At 47.1% G+C, this 17,416-nt stretch overlaps 1 protein-coding gene and 1 long non-coding RNA gene across 3 annotated transcripts; both read left to right on the top strand.

The window, feature by feature from the left end:
* The first annotated feature begins 6,117 nt into the window (after positions 1–6,117).
* On the top strand, positions 6,118–13,429 carry LOC148390146 (uncharacterized). 2 transcript variants are annotated; one of them, XR_015861701.1, is made up of 7 exons: positions 6,118–6,490; positions 6,603–6,679; positions 7,147–7,320; positions 12,377–12,447; positions 12,584–12,688; positions 12,833–13,143; positions 13,365–13,429. It is a non-coding gene; the product is annotated as an uncharacterized LOC148390146 (long non-coding RNA). The 2 variants fall into 2 exon arrangements; XR_015861700.1 differs by having other exon boundaries at positions 12,804–13,143.
* A 243-nt stretch (positions 13,430–13,672) lies between these two features.
* On the top strand, positions 13,673–14,789 carry LOC148390145 (janus kinase and microtubule-interacting protein 3-like). The gene is made up of 4 exons (XM_088392607.1): positions 13,673–13,927; positions 14,048–14,113; positions 14,175–14,243; positions 14,320–14,789. The coding sequence occupies exons 1-4, from the start codon at positions 13,673–13,675 to the stop codon at positions 14,545–14,547; spliced, it is 618 nt and encodes a 205-aa protein (XP_088248733.1). The 3' UTR covers positions 14,548–14,789.
* Positions 14,790–17,416: the final 2,627 nt, after the last annotated feature.

The following is a 17,416-nucleotide window of genomic DNA, read 5'->3' as shown; positions in this document are numbered from 1 at the left end:
ATAGTTTTCTTTCATTCGTTTAGGTTCCAAGAAAACTTGATGTAACTCTACTTTTAACTGCCGTTTCAGATAAGCGGGTATTACGTCGCAGTCATGTGCCGCGGATATGACGTAATTGCCCGAACCTCCGCCAAAATTCAAATCTGTTGGCGCGATGGCCGTGAGCCACTGAGCAGCGACGATTATCAACAGAAATATCTTTATTTTCTGCTTGCAACTGGACCGTCTAGAGCGTACACGGTAAGTAACACTCATTGTGTTTAAGGAGATTTACGTTTGTAATAGCAGAAGTGTAGCCGCGTTGCGTTGTACGTGTGAAAATTGGTCGAGGCGAAATGTTAATGTTTAATTTCATTCCTTTAGGTTCCACGGTGTTTGTTGGCTGCAAGTTTTCCACTGCAAGAAGAGGCTCGTATCATTGACCAGGAGCGAGCTACAATGGTGAGTAGCCATAACATTTATGTTAAACACTTCCTATTTCATGTCTAACAGTACTTGATTTAACAAATAACCATAAATTAATACAGTGTGGGCACTGAAGTTAACATATGTGATTATACTGCCTAATCTGTCACGGAGTAGATTGTTGCAAAGTAATATAAGATCCAAAGTTGTAATTCAGAATAGTTTTCAAAAGAAGGCCATTAGAATTATATACAAGTGTGATTACCCTTAATATAACAACAAGCTATTAATTAAATCACAAATTCTTCAATTCAAAGATTTGGTAGATTATCAGACAAATAATGTCTAACAGTAATTGATTTAACACATCACGATAAGTAGATTGAGTGTGGGCACTCTCAAGTTAACAGATATGATTATACTGCCTAATCTGTTACAGAGTATGTTGTTGCCAAGTAATGTAGAATAGATCCAAAGTAGTAATCCAGAATAGTTTTGAAGAGGCCATTAGAATAATAAACAAATCTGATTACCTTGAACATAATAACAAGCTAAGTGTTTAATATGTCCTATGAAGTCAAAATTGGGCACCATCATGTGGTGAAATTTGGAATTGCATCACATCCAATTTTGCCTGGGAACAAACAGATTAAATAAATCTTAGTTTTGAATAAGCCACTCCTTCTCAAACAAGTAAACTCTGCCCATTTCGCGCAGTAGATGTTCTGTTAATATCTAGTATTTATACAAAGTCATAATTTAAATAGCTTTCAACCTTCATTCATCGGTTCAACCAACATTACTCGCTCTTATTACCAACTTGTATTGATTTAACTAAGCGTTTAATACTTCCTATCAGGTCTCAAGGCAAGATTTGGCAAAATACAATTTCAGCAAATCCAATTTTGCCAGGGAACAAAAATAGATTAAATAAACTAAATAAGTCTTCTTCCCATTAAATAAATCAGAAAAGTCTGTCTTGTAACCAGTCCTCTTCAAACAAGTAAAGTCTGCCCATTTTGTGCCGCAGATTTTGTGTCTATGCCTAGTATTTAAGCAAAATCATAATTTAAAAGACTTCTTTCCTTCATTCACTTTGGAAATTTGGAATTGCAGCAAATCGAATTTTGCCAGGGAACAAAAATAGATCAATTAAACTAAATAAGTCTTCTTCCCATTAAATAAATTAAAAAAGTCTGTCTTGTAACCAGTCCTTTTCAAACAAGTAAAGTCTGCCCATTTTGTGCCGTCGATTTTGTGTTAATGCCTAGTATTTATACAAAATCATAATTTAAAGGACTTCATTCCTTCATTCACTTTGGAAATTTGGAATTGCAGCACATCAAATTTTGCCTGGGAAGAAAAGTAGATTAAATAAATTTAATAAGTCTTACTACTTCCCATTAAATAAATTAAATACGTCTTACTTGTTCCCACTCCTTTTCAAAAAAGTAGTTTAAAACGAGGTCCCTTCACTCAACCTTTAACCCTATTTATTCACCTTCTAGGCTAAGTGTTAAAGGCTAAGTGTTAAAGGCTAAGTGTTAAAGGCTAAGTGTTAAAGGCTAAGTGTTAGAGGCTAAGTGCCAGAGGCTAGGCGCCAGAGGCGAGTTTTTGTGGGCTGAAGTTTTAGTGGGGTTAGTGTGAATACAATCCAAAAGAATACAACAGAATACAATACAATAGAATATAATACATAGATTAAATTCAATAGCTCTTACTACTTCCCATTAAATAAATTAAATACGTCTTACTTGTTCCCAATCCTTTTCAAAAAAGTAGTTTAAAACGAGGGCCCTTCACTCAACCTTTAACCTCAACCCCGCACGTCACATTGTGTTGTATCTGTGAATGTTGGTTGTGGCCAAATGATAGTTTTCTTTCATTCGTTTAGGTTCCACGGTGTTTGTTGGCTATGTTTTCCACTGTCAGAAGGATGAAAATACAAAGTACAACGCTTGGACGTGGGCGAAGACGTCACCGGTGAGTCCTTCCTTCCTATTTATTTACCTTCTAGATGCTAGAGGCTAAGTGTTAGAGGCTAAGTGTTAGAGGCTAAGTGTTAAAGGCAACACAATACGAACAACACAACACAATACGAACAACTCAACACAATATGAACAACACAATATGAACAACACAACACAATACGAACAACACAACACAATACGAACAACACAACACATTACGAACAACACAACACAATACGAACAACACAACGATACTGCACTGAACAACACGATACCGCACTGAGAAACACGATTCCGCACTGAACAACACGATACCGCACTGAACAACACCATGCCGCACTGAACACCATGCCACACTGAACAACACCATCCCGCACTGAACAACACCATGCCGCACTAAACAACACCATGCCGCACTGAACAACACCATGCCTCACTGAACGACACCATGCCGCACTGAAAGACACCATGCCGCACTGAACGACACCATGCCGCACTGAAAGACACCATCCCGCACTGAACACCATGCCGCACTGAACAACACCATCCTGCACTGAACAACACCATCGCGCACTGAACAACACCATGCCGCACTGAACAACATTATGCCGCACTGAACATTATGCCGCACTGAACAACACCATGCCGCACTGAACAACACCATGCCGCACTGAACAACATTATGCCGCACTGAACAACACCATGCCGCACTGAACAACACCATGCCGCACTGAACAACACCATGCCGCACTGAACAACATTATGCCGCACTGAACAACACCATGCCGCACTGAACAACACCATCCTGCACTGAACAACACCATTCCGCATTGAACACCATCCCGCACTGAACAACACCATCCCGCACTGAACAACACCATGCCGCACTGAACAACACCATGCCGCACTGAACAACATTATGCCGCACTGAACAACATTATGCCGCACTGAACAACACCATGCCGCACTGAACAACACCATGCCGCACTGAACAACACCATGCCGCACTGAATAACATTATAACGCACTGAACAACACCATCCCGCACTGAACAACACCATGCCGCACTAAACAACATTATGCCGCACTGAACAACATTATGCCGAAATGAACAACACCATGCCGCACTGAACAACACCATGCCGCACTGAACAACACCATGCCGCACTGAACAACACCATGCCGCACTGAACAACACCATGCCGCACTGAACAACACCATCCCGCATTGAACACCATGCCGCACTGAACAACACCATGCCGCACTGAACAACACCATGCCGCACTGAACAACACCATGCCGCACTGAACAACACCATGCCGCACTGAACAACACCATTCCGCACTGAACAACACCATTCCGCACTGAACAACATTATGCCGCACTGAACAACATTATGCCGCACTGAACAACATTATGCCGCACTGAACAACACCATGCCGCACTGAACAACACCATGCCGCACTGAACAACACCATGCCGCACTGAACAACACGATCCCGCATTGAACAACACCATGCCGCACTGAACAACACCATCCCGCACTGAACAACACCATCCCGCACTGAACAACACCATGCCGCACTGAACAACACCATGCCGCAATGAACAACACCATCCCGCACTGAACAACACCATGCCGCACTGAGCAACACCATGCCGCACTGAGCAACACCATCCCGCACTGAACAACACCATGCCGCACTGAACAACACCATGCCGCACTGAACAACACCATGCCGCATTGAACTACATTACGCTGCACTGAACAACACCATGCCGCACTGAACAACACCATGCCGCATTGAACAACACCATGCCGCATTGAACAACACCATGCCGCACTGAACAACACCATCCTGCACTGAACAACACCATGCCGCATTGAACAACACCATGCCGCATTGAACAACACCATGCCGCACTGAACAACACCATCCCGCACTGAACAACACCATCCCGCATTGAACAACACCATCCCGCACTGAACAACACCATTTTGCACTGAACAACACCATGCCGCACTGAACACCATTCCGCACTGAACAACACCATTCCGCACTGAACAACACCATGCCGCATCGAACAACACCATGCCGCACTGAACAACACCATCCCGCATTGAACAACACCATCCTGCACTGAACAACACCATCCTGCACTGAACAACACCATGCCGCACTGAACAACACCATGTCGCACTGAACAACACCATGCCGCACTGAACAACACCATGCTGCACTGAAAAACACCATGCCGCACTGAACAACACCATGCCGCACTGAACAACACCATCCCGCACTGAACAACACCATGCCGCATTGAACAACACCATGCCGCACTGAACAACATTATGCTGCACTGAACAACATTATGCCGCATTGAACAACACCATGCCGCACTGAACAACACCATCCTGCACTGAACAACACCATCCTGCACTGAACAACACCACCCCGCACTGAACAACACGATCCCGCATTGAACAACACCATCCCGCACTGAACAACACCATGCCGCACTGAACAACACCATGCCGCACTGAACAACACCATTCCGCACTGAACAACACCATGCCGCACTGAACAACACCATGCCGCACTGAACAACACCATGCCGCACTGAACAACATTATGCCGCACTGAACAACACCATGCCGCACTGAACAACACCATCCCGCACTGAACAACACCATGCCGCATTGAACAACACCATGCCGCACTGAACAACACCATCCTGCACTGAACAACACCATCCCGCACTAAACAACACCATGCCGCACTGAACAACATTATGGCGCACTGGACAACATTATGGCGCACTGGACAACACCATGCCGCACTGAACAACACCATGCCGCACTGAACAACACCATGCCGCACTGAACAACACCATGCCGCACTGAACAACATTATGCCGCACTGAACAACACCATGCCGCACTGAACAACACCATGCCGCACTGAACAACACGATCCCGCATTGAACAACACCATCCTGCACTGAACAACACCATGCCGCACTGAACAACACCATGCCGCACTGAACAACACCATGCCGCACTGAACAACACCATGCCGCACTGAACAACACCATCCTGCACTGAACAACACCATCCCGCACTGAACAACACCATGCCGCATTGAACAACACCATGCCGCACTGAACAACACCATCCTGCACTGAACAACACCATCCTGCACTGAACAACACCATCCCGCACTGAACAACACCATGCCGCACTGAACGACATTATGGCGCACTGAACAACATTATGCCGCACTGAACAACACCATGCCGCACTGAACAACACCATGCCGCACTGAACAACACCATGCCGCACTGAACAACATTATGCCGCACTGAACAACATTATGCCGCACTGAACACCATGCCGCACTGAACAACACCATGCCTTACTGAACAACACCATGCCGCACTGAACAACACGACGTCGCACTGAACAACACGACACCGCACAGAACAACACGACGCCACACAGAATAACACAATACCGCACAGAACAACACAATACCGCACAAACAGTTTTAGATAATATTACGTCGCAGTCATGTGACGCGGACATGACGTCAATAGGCGGAACTCACGGCAAAATTATAATCCGTGGGCGTGGCTTGCAACAGGAAGTAGGAAAGCGGCAATTCTGGCAAACAAGACACAGCGGTTAGTAACACGATGACTAACAAGGCAAATATTTTTGTTTTCAGCTTGCAACTTGACCGTCTAGAGCGTACAAGGTAATTACAACTGTTTTTTTTGAGCCCTGAAAAGCGAGGGAGTGTGGCGTTTGGGAGGAATGTCGAACTCGGCGTCTGCTTCCAGCCACAGACGCCAAATTTCGACGATTATTTCGACTGGTCAACGGTTGTAAATTATTGCGTTGACTAAAAACTTTATTTAACTCTACTCTTAACTTTGCCGTTTCAGATATGCGGGTATTACACCGCGGAAATGACGTCAATAGGCTGAACTCTCGCCAAAATTCAAATCTGTGGGCGCAATGGCCTTGAGCGAGACACCGGATACAAACACGACGATTATCAACAGAAATATCTTTATTTTCTGCTTGCAAGTGGACCGTCTAGAGCGTACACGGTAAGTACAACTCATTGTGTTTAAAAAGATTTACGTTTGTGTAGTTTGCGTTGCGTTGTATCTGTGAATGTTGGTTGAGGCTAAATGTTAATGTTTAATTTCATTCCTTTAGGTTCCACGGTGTTTGTTGGCTGTATGTTTTCCACTGCAAGAAGAGGCTCGTATCATTGACCAGCAGGAGCTACAATGGTGAGTACCCCTTTCGTCTTCCATTTATGTTAAACACTTCCTATTTCATGTCTAACAGTACTCGATTTAACAAATAACCATAAATAAATACAGTGTGGGCAGTCAAGTTAACATATGTGATTATCCTGCCTAATATGTTTATCACAAATATGTCACTAATTACTAATATGTTTATTTGTTTATCACAACACCTTTGGACCTTCAGCAATCGATTATTTCCCTTCATCTACATAGAGACAGAACGATGGTGTCTTAAACATCTCATTCATTTCACCAAATAACTTCACGCAGGTGGATAACGGCCGTCTCGGTCACGCTATGTTGCGTGATGCAGTTTTGAAGAACCAAATGCATTTATTCAATGAATAAGTCAAGCTAGTTCTATGTTTATGATGTTGTAAGTTACGGTACCGATTGAAGTTGAGTTCGAAGCCAGTGGAAAACAGCGCTGCGTTTGTGCTCTCCAGGTACAAATGTGATCTCTGACTGACGACCGGGCGAGACTCGAGTAAGAGATGTCCAAACGAGCTCCGGCAGGGCGGGCCAAGGCGGAGCGAACAGACGCCCTTCAGGCCACCAATGACGAGCTGAGAACCACACTGATGGACGTCCAGTTAGAACTTCAGCAGGAGAAGAACAAGGTGAAAACCTCAACAGACAGACACTGCCTGCCTCCCTGCCTGCCTCCCTGCCTGCCTCCCTCCCTCCCAGTTTTCCCGATGTAGATTAGACATGCGTGTGCCATGACTGTGTCAGCCTACATCAACAAATGCACCGAGGACGTCAGCACCACTAAGAATATCATCACCCGGGGCAACCAACGACCCTGGATGACTGAGGAGGTACGTCAAACGCTACGAGCGCGGAACTCTGCCTTCAAGTCTGGCGACAAGGAGACACTGAGGACAGCGAGAGCCAACTTGAACCGTGCCATCAGGATAGCGAAGCGAGACCGCAGTCGAAAATTTCAGGATCGTTTCCACAACGTCAAAAACATCAGGAGTATGTGGCAAGGCATACGGGCGATTACAGACTACAACTCACCCTCCCCCCCCTGGTGGGTGTAGTTGATGCTGACTTTCTAAATGGTCTAAATAACTTCTTTGGGAGGTTCGAGGCACTAAACGGCACTCCAGCAGTTAAAACTGTCCCCCATCAGGAAGAGGAGGTACTCTGCCTTGACTCCGCCGATGTGTTGAAGACCCTGAGGAGAGTCAACCCCTGTAAGGCCCCTGGCCCCGACAACATTCCTGGGCGTGTGTTCAGGGAATGTGCAAGTCATCTGGCTGGGGTCATCACAGACATTTTTAACACCTCGCTGGGCCAAGCCAAAGTGCCGGCGTGCTTTAAGACTGCCTCCATCATTCCGGTGCCGAAGAAACCTCAAATCACCTCATTTAATGATTACCGGCCTGTTGCACTGACTCCGGTTATGATGAAGTGCTTCGAAAGGCTGCTTAAAGGTCACATCGTTTCCAGACTCCCCCTATTATTTGACCCGTTCCAGTTTGCCGACCGGCAAAACCGCTCCACTCAGGACGCCATCTCCTCCGTTCTTCACCTGAGCCTGGCTCACCTGGAGGAGAAGAACACCCATGTGCGGATGCTGTTCCTGGACTTCAGCTCAGCGTTTAACACCATCATCCCATAGCATCTGGTAGGAAAATTGGAACACCTGGGCTTCAACACCCCCCTTCGCAACTGGCTGCTAGACTTCCTCACCAACAGACCTCAGTCAGTCCGGGTCGGACAGAACACCTCTGATGTCATCACCCTCAGCACAGGCTCCCCTCAGGGCTGCGTCCTGAGCCCCCTGCTGTTCACCCTGATGACACACGACTGCGTCCTCAGGTTCACCACCAATCACATCGTGAAGTCAGCAGACGACACAACGGTGGTGGGGCTCATCAGAGACAACAACGACCTGGACTACAGAGAGGAGGTGGAGCAGCTGGTGGGCTGGTGCAGAGAAAACAGCCTGATCCTGAATGAGGAGAAGATGAAGGAGATCATCGTCGACTTCAGGAGAAAACAGCCTCACCACGCTCCACTGATCATCAACAGCTCAGCTGTGGAGGTGGTCAGCAGCACCAAATTCCTGGGGGTCCACATCACAGAAGACCTCACCTGGACTATGAACACTACGGCACTGGTCAAGAGGGCACAGAAGCGCTTGTACTTACAGCGGAGGATGAGGAGAGCCCACCTGCCCCCACCCATCATGAGGACGTTCTACAGGAGCACCATAGAGAGCATTCTGACAAGCTGTCTCTCTGTGTGGTGTGGAGGCTGCACCGCCTCCGATTGGAAGAACGTGAGGAGAGTGGTGAGGACAGCAGAGAGGATCATAGGGGCTCCTCTTCCCTCCATTCAGGACATTTCATCTCAGCGCTGCATGTCCCGTGCCCGTAACATCATCAATGACCCATCACACCCCCACCATGGACTGTTCTCCCTGCTGCCCTCTGGGAAGAGGTTTGCAGCATCCGCTGCAGGTCCACCAGGTTCTGCAACAGCGTTTTCCCTGCTGTCATCAGACTGTTGAACACTAGAACTGTTGAGCTCTAAACTGAACTCTGCATCACACATTCACAGAACTGTATGACACTACGGACCTCTATCTTGCACTATCTCGCACTACCAACTTTACTGAACTTGTATAAACCCTTTAAATAGAAGTTTAATACATGGTTTAGCATTCCTCTGCACACTCTTGAATACTGTTTTGCCTACTTGCACTATTGCATAATTATCACTGCTGCACTTTATACTTATTTTTAATATATATATATATATATATATATAGTATATGTATATATATATATTTTCATAGGATATGTTACTTCTATTCAACTGCAATATCACTACTTTGTTGTAAGACGTATGCAACGGAATTTCGTTTTGTATGCACCATGTGCAGACAAGATGACAATAAAGTTTGTCTAAGTCTAAGTCTAAGTCATGTCAGGTCAGCTGTCTGGAGAGAGAGAGAAGTCAGGACCTGCGGGCGGAGCACCACCGTGCCACCGCCGCCATGACGGAACTCAAAAGCAAACTCCATGAGGAGAAGCAGAAAGAGTTAGCCATTACCAGGGAGACATTACTGCGGCAGCATGAAATGGAGCTGATGAGAGTGATCAAAATCAAGATGGAGAGATCCAGCGACTGAATGCCTTGGTCCTCAGCCTGAGGGACGGCTCCATGGACAAGGTGATCCGCTCTATCCGTGTCTGACTATCCGCACGCCACGTCGGGCTTCGATGCGGCCGCTACCGTATTGTGTAGCTTGTCCCCAGTAAGCGTCGCGGCGCTCCGTTGCGGTCTCAATGGCCCGGTGTGGCGCAATGTCTGCTCAGGTGAGGAGGGGGGGGCGCTTTGCTGGCGGAGGTGGAGGAGACGCGGCGGTGTCGGGAGACCGAGCGGTGTCGCCTCCACCAGGAGCGCGGAAGAAGCCCTGGCAGCGGCCCAGCAGGCCTGGCAGTCCCGAGCGGCCGAGCTCCGATCGGCTCATCACCAGCATCGGGAGGAGCTGAGCCGAACCAAGAGAGACTGCGAGAGGGAGATCCGCCGACTGGTAGGACTGATCAGATGCGCGGTGCGTGGCTATGTTCCCAATTTCGTTGTATACCTGCAGTGCAATGACACCTAAGGCATTCTATTCTATTCTATTTCACAAGAAGAAAAGGTCCGGTTGCTCGCTTCGCTTTTGTCACAGCAAAGGTGTTCTAGTCGATTCAAGAAAAAAAATTGGCCGGTTGCTCTCTTTGTTTTTGTCACAATTCTGGCAAATGAGTTTGCCCGCCTGCCTGAGCGCTCCCCGTTTGTACATCCAGACGGATGAGATCAAGCTGAAAGACAGAGCGGTTAGTGTTTTGGATGAAGCCCTGGGGCCGGCCACGTCCACCGCCTTCAGCTGCAGACTCAGGCTGCCGAGCAGCAGATCGCTGCCCTGAGGGATTCCCAAAGGGCGGGCCTAAACTACCCTGGAAGTGGGGTCAACGCCGCTACTAGCAATCCTCTTCATTGCGTAAGCCACCTCATCACACACTTGCAGTACGCATGACTTAGTTCGTTGCTGGAGGAAGGTAGCACAAAAACAGTTTTGAACTTTGAACGAGTGCTTGTGTGTGTGTGTTGCGGGGCGTTTTCAGTCTCAGGAGGATCGGGACACGCGACGGTTTCATCTGAAAATCGCTGAGCTCAGCGCAGTCATCAGGAACCTGGAGGATCGAAACGCCCTGCTTTCTGAAGAGCGCAATGAACTGGTAATTTATTGACGGCACGCTTGAAGGTTTGCGCTACGTTTGATGCGCGCCATCCAGCGAGGCACCCATTGCGCTTGCTTATTAGTTGAGCGGCGCGTCGAGTCGGTTGCCTGGTAGATGTCTTTTATTGGGAGCCAAAGCCACGATTCCGTTCAAACCGATGCAAAAGGAATGGATACGTTCTGGCCCGCGTGTTGTGCGTCTTTCACATCCCGCACTTCATGCTTGCAGCTAAAGCGACTGAGAGAAACAGAAAGCCAGTTTCTGCCACTCCTGTACAAAAACAAACGCCTGAGCAGGAAGAATGAAGAACTCTCGCTGGTGCTGTGTCGCCTTGAAAACAAAGTGCGCTTTGTCACCCAGGAGAACGAGGAGATGGCAAGCTTGGTAAGTCGACGCGGACAACGGCGGCGTGCCAACAGAGTCCACTGCATTTGTGTTCCACAGAGAAGGCCTAGTTCGCTCAATGACCTGGACCGCGGTTGCGGCCAGCAGGACGGTGAAATGGAGTTCCTTCAAGTTGTGGAGCAGCGGCACATCATCGACGACTTGTCCAAGGTCTTCAGGCAGGCGACTCGGTGCACGTACGGCAGCGCCACGCTCGCTCGCTGTCGCCAGGAAACCTTTTGCGTCCAAAGCTTGGCCGGCGGCCGCCATCCAAAAAATTGGCCCCTTAAATTTCGACCTTTCAAGCAGGAGCATTGTGCGCACGCGTTTGAACACGCTTTAGACTTGTTTTGCCGTTTTCAGCAGCTCAAAGCTCCCGTTTTGTCAGCGCCTTTGCCACTCGCTGTGCGCTGAAAACGACGGACTTGCCCGGCTGCTCAGCCCGTCAACCATGAGCCGCGAGCGCGACATCATTGTCCGTAGGCAGCTAGTGGCAAAATGCACCCTGTTAGAGTTGCGCTCGCTCCAACTTATTTTGCAAGAACCACACGGGAGACAAGTAAGTTCTTTTGGACACCTGCAGGTGGAGAGTCCATCCGTTGTACGAATGAAGTCTGACTCTCGGCTCCTGCACGAGCATTTTAATTAAGAGAAACAGGGTGGGTGTAAGAGTGGATTGAATAGAGGAAGCCCTTGACCTCTAGTCAAAACATAGCAAGGGGTGTTTTACGACTTTGTGTAGGAAGGGATAAGCGATAGGGATAAATAAGGGATAAATAATATTATTTATTACAGGTTGCAGTCAAAGTCAAAGCAACATAATGATACGATAAAGATAATCTGGAAAACCCTGACACACCCTGTAGTTGTCACTTTTGGAAAAGACGAGCGTCCCTCCAATCATCGCCGGTGACGTGTTTTTCAGGCTCTGGAGACAGGAGCTCATGTCAGAAATGTCATTGTGAGTCGCGTTTGTTTCTGCGCCGGAGCCGTTCGTTCCCTTTGCATCCAAAGAATCTCAAAGGCGGATTATTTGTGTCGACAGGAGAGAGATTTGCTGCTACGATACCGACGTCGAGAATCTCTGAGGAGGAACAAAGCGTGAGGTCCTGCAAGGTGGGTCTGTTTGTTTGCGGCTGCTTGGTGTTGCGGAAGATGAAATGGCCTTTTTCTCGCTATCGTTCCTCTCGTCGATTCATCGTGAGGTGTCGCTTCAGTTTGTTCAGAGAGATGTTTGCTTCCGCGCCCGCAGGTCATCAGAACATTTTACGGCTACGACGAAGACGTGTTGGTGGACTCGGACGGATCGTCCTTGTCTTTTCACACCGACAGAACCCCCGACACGGAACCCGAAGAGGTAGCCCGCCATTTCTGCCAGCGTATTGGCACCAAACATTCCTCTTCAGCCTGGAATCGGACTCGTCTTTGCGTCGCGGGTGCTTTGTCGCCGGTCTGACTGATTCTGGTACGAGTGCTGTGTTGCATTGGTGTGTGCATGAAGAGGCGGAGCTTCGCTACCGCCAGCTGACGCAAGAATATCAAGCGCTGCAACGAGCCTACGCTCTGCTAGCCCAGACCAGCGAAGGGGACTACGACGCCGAGAAGGAGATCAAGGTGGCGCCCCTTCCCGCAACCCCCGGCCGGGTCGCAGCCTCCCCGTTCTCACCCAGCCTCGGGTGTTCTCTGGTCTGAAAGGAGGAGGAGGAGCCTCCCTCCTCCTCCTTTCAGACCAGAGAAAAGCTGATGGTAGAAATGGGTCACTATCAAAGCAGAGTAGCAGATCTGGAGTCAGCGCTGAAGCAACAAGGACAGGTAAGCTCATCAATGAGCACACCTTTTTCTCAGACAAAATAGCTACATTCTTCAGTCACTCATCCGTCTGGCATTACTGGACCAACCCCCACCCCCCCCCCCCCCCGAACGTGGCTGGGAAAATGCGGAGAAAAGCAAATGTCATTTTCCAGTCAACCAAAGAATTTGTGGATGAAAATGACACAACATTCCAAAGCTGTCCACGCGTTTGTCTCTTCTAGAATGTCAAGTGGGTGGAGGAGAAGCAGCTGCTGCGTCAGAGCAATCAGCAGTTGGCCGAAAAGGTGACGGAAAGAAAGGCGCTGGGCGGAGTCGCTTGGCGTCACACCTGTCGGGAAGCCCCGCAGATGAGGTCTGACTGTCTTTTCAGGTCAGGCGGATGGAGGCGGAAGAAGCGCGTCTGAAAGAGCACATCCAGGATATCCGAGACCAAAACGAACTGCTTGAGTTCCGCATCCTGGAGCTGGAGGTGGGAAGACTCGCACAAGCGTGTTGAGGCCAGAGATGTGACGGACGGACGGACGGACGGATGCATGCCTCTGCCTTTCAGGAGAGGGAGTGGCGCTCCCCCGTCTTGAAGTTTCTGCAAGTCCGTTTCCCAGACGGCCTCAGCCCTTTGCAGATCTACTGCGAGGCCGAGGGCGTGAGCGTACGTAAGGCGTCCCTCGCAACCCTAACCTTAACCCGAGGTCCCAGAACACCTTACATTGCTCCTTGCGCCTTTCCCCCGGACATCGTCATCAGTGATCTGATGAAGAAGCTGGACATCCTGGGCTATAACGCCGTAAGTGTATGTCGAACTCCTTATGTTCGCACTCCACGAGACTCGGCGGCTCAAATGTGACTTTTGGAAGGCTTTGCGCTGAAAGAAGCTTGTTGACGCTGTGCCTTTGGGCTCTTGCAGAATCTCACCAACGAGGAGCAGGTGGTCGTGATTCACGCCAGGACCCTTCTCACCCTAGCCGAGAAGGTAACGCGCACGTCCACGCACGCTCTCGCATTCTGCTTATGTGACAGCAGCCTTTCCTCAGTGGTTAGAATACATCAAAGTGACCAAGTCAGCACTTCAACAGAAGATGTTGGACATTGAAAGTGAGAAGGTAGACAGACATGCGACATCAGCCAAGGGGAACTCCGGCAATGTACCCCAACAATTCTGACCTTGAGCTGTGCTAGGATATGTTCTGCAAGCAGAAGGGCTACCTGGATGAAGAGTTGGACTTCAGGAAGTGTTCCATGGACCAGGCTCATAAGGTAAGCCGCCCTCAAATCTCCCGCCGGACCACTGATGGACGAGGATTGCGGCCCAGAGGATCCTGGAGCTGGAGGCCATGTTGTACGAGGCGCTACCGCAGCGGGACTGCCCCGCCACGGACGGCGAAAAAGCCAGCCACGCTGGCGTGAATGACGTGCTGACGGCGGATCAGAGTGCGTGTTGGCTTCACTTGAGTTCAATTTGGTATTTTGGTCAAAAGCGCATGTGGTGAAATTCCACAAAGTAGGATGGGCAAACACATTTCTTTAAACTATGAGTGTCAATTGGGCTCTCGAAATGGCAGGGAAAAGATGCACAGCAAAACGAAAATACGTAGATGAACACAGGACGTTTTAATCAGAGTGGGAAAGTTTCTATTTTTTGTTGAACGTGATGGCAAACCATTCTGCCTGATATGTCAGACCTCAGCGCATTTCAAAGATTCAAATCTTCAGCGCCATGCACTTCAGCTCACTCCATGCTAACATTGATCAGGCGTCGAACCCGCAACATCATGCTTAAGAGGTGGCCATGCTAACCAGTGCGCCATTATGTCAACGCATAATAACTAAGTCTACTGATCAAAACAGCGGTTACTATATGACGTCGCTACGTCGTGGTCACGTGACGCAGACAAGACGTCAATGGACGTGGGCAGAGTTAACTTGTTTAAAAGGGAGTGGGCAGAAGAAATATTTAATTTATTTAAATCTATTTTGAGTGCACACCATTATGCCAATGCATAACAACTGTAAATCTACTAAACAAAACAGCGGTTGCTATATGACATCTGCCACGTCGTGGTCACGTGACATACGTGACGTCGATGGGCGTAACTTTCGCCGGAATTCAAATCCGCGGGGAGAGTTAACTTGTTTAAAAGAGAGTGGGCAGAAGAATTATTTAATTTATTTAAATCTATTTGGTGTGTGCGCCATTATGTCAATGCATAACAACTGTAAGTCTACTAAACAAAACAGCGGTTGCTATATGACGTCTGCCACGTCGTGGTCACGTGACGCGGACGTGACGTCGACGCCTACTTTACATCCCACCGATCACAGGACCCCTCGGCTGCATAACCGTGCCCCCTTCCCAACCAATCGGATTTGCTATACGCGAAAACGACGCCAATGGAAAGAGCTTCCGCCCAAATTTAAATCCGTGGGCGTGGCTCGCAGCAGGAAGTAGGAAAATGGCGGCGATGTTGACAAAGACACAGCGGATGGTAACATACGACTAACAAGAGAAATATTTTTATTTTCTGCTCGCAACTGGACCGTCCAGAGCGTACACGGTAAGTACAACTCATCGTTTTTAAAAAGAAGTACTTTTGTTGCCCTGAAAAGCGAGTGAGCGTGGCGTTTGTGGGGGGACGTCGAATTTCGACGATTCTTTCTGGTCAACGGTTGTAAATGATTGTGTTGATTAAAAAAGAAAACTTGATGTAACTCTACTTTTAACTGCCGTTTCAGATAGATTTGGAATTGCATCACATCCAATTTTGCCTAGAGCGTACACGGTAAGTAACACTCGTTGTGTTTAAGGAGATTTACGTTTGTAATAGCAGAAGTGTAGCCGCGTTGCGTTGTACGTGTGAATGTTGGTCCAGGCGAAATGTTAATGTTTAATTTCATTCCTTTAGGTTCCACGGTGTTTGTTGGCTGCAAGTTTTCCACTGCAAGAAGAGGCTCATATCATTGACCAGGAGCGAGCTACAATGGTGAGTAGCCATAACATTTATGTTTAACACTTCCTATTTCATGTCTAACAGTACTTGATTTAACAAATAACCATAAATAAATACAGTGTGGGCACTGAAGTTAACATATGTGATTATACTGCCTAATCTGTCACCGAGTAGATTGTTGCAAAGTAATATAAGATCCAAAGTTGTAATTCAGAATAGTTTTCAAAAGAAGGCCATTAGAATTATATACAAGTCTGATTACCCTGAACAAGCTATTAATTAAATCACAAATTCTTCAATTCAAAGATTTGGTAGATTATCAGACAAATAATGTCTAACAGTAATTGATTTAACACATCACGATAAGTAGATTGAGTGTGGGCACTCTCAAGTTAACAGATATGATTATACTGCCTAATCTGTTACAGAGTATGTTGTTGCCAAGTAATGTAGAATAGATCCAAAGTAGTAATCCAGAATAGTTTTGAAGAGGCCATTAGAATAATAAACAAATCTGATTACCTTGAACATAATAACAAGCTAAGTGTTTAATATGTCCAATGAAGTCAAAATTGGGCACCATCATGTGGTGAAATTTGGAATTGCATCACATCCAATTTTGCCTGGGAACAAACAGATTAAATAAATCTTAGTTTTGAATAAGCCACTCCTTCTCAAACAAGTAAACTCTGCCCATTTCGCGCAGTAGATGTTCTGTTAATATCTAGTATTTATACAAAGTCATAATTTAAATTGCTTTCAACCTTCATTCATCGGTTCAACCAACATTACTCGCTCTTATTACCAACTTGTATTGATTTAACTAAGCGTTTAATACTTCCTATCAGGTCTCAAGGCAAGATTTGGCAAAATACAGTTTCAGCAAATCCAATTTTGCCAGGGAACAAAAATAGATTAAATAAACTAAATAAGTCTTCTTCCCATTAAATAAATCAGAAAAGTCTGTCTTGTAACCAGTCCTCTTCAAACAAGTAAAGTCTGCCCATTTTGTGCCGTAGATTTTGTGTCTATGCCTAGTATTTAAACAAAATCATAATTTAAACGACTTCTTTCCTTCATTCACTTTGGAAATTTGGAATTGCAGCAAATCGAATTTTGCCAGGGAACAAAAATAGATCAATTAAACTAAATAAGTCTTCTTCCCATTAAATAAATTAAAAAAGTCTGTCTTGTAACCAGTCCTTTTCAAACAAGTAAAGTCTGCCCATTTTGTGCCGTCGATTTTGTGTTAATGCCTAGTATTTATACAAAATCATAATTTAAAGGACTTCATTCCTTCATTCACTTTGGAAATTTGGAATTGCAGC

Source organism: Syngnathus floridae, chromosome 12 (genome assembly GCF_059516105.1).
Source record: "Syngnathus floridae isolate MCC-2025c chromosome 12, RoL_Sflo_1.0, whole genome shotgun sequence".
NCBI classification, from domain to species: Eukaryota; Metazoa; Chordata; class Actinopteri; order Syngnathiformes; family Syngnathidae; genus Syngnathus; species Syngnathus floridae.
This window is presented reverse-complemented; position numbering and strand designations above follow the sequence as displayed.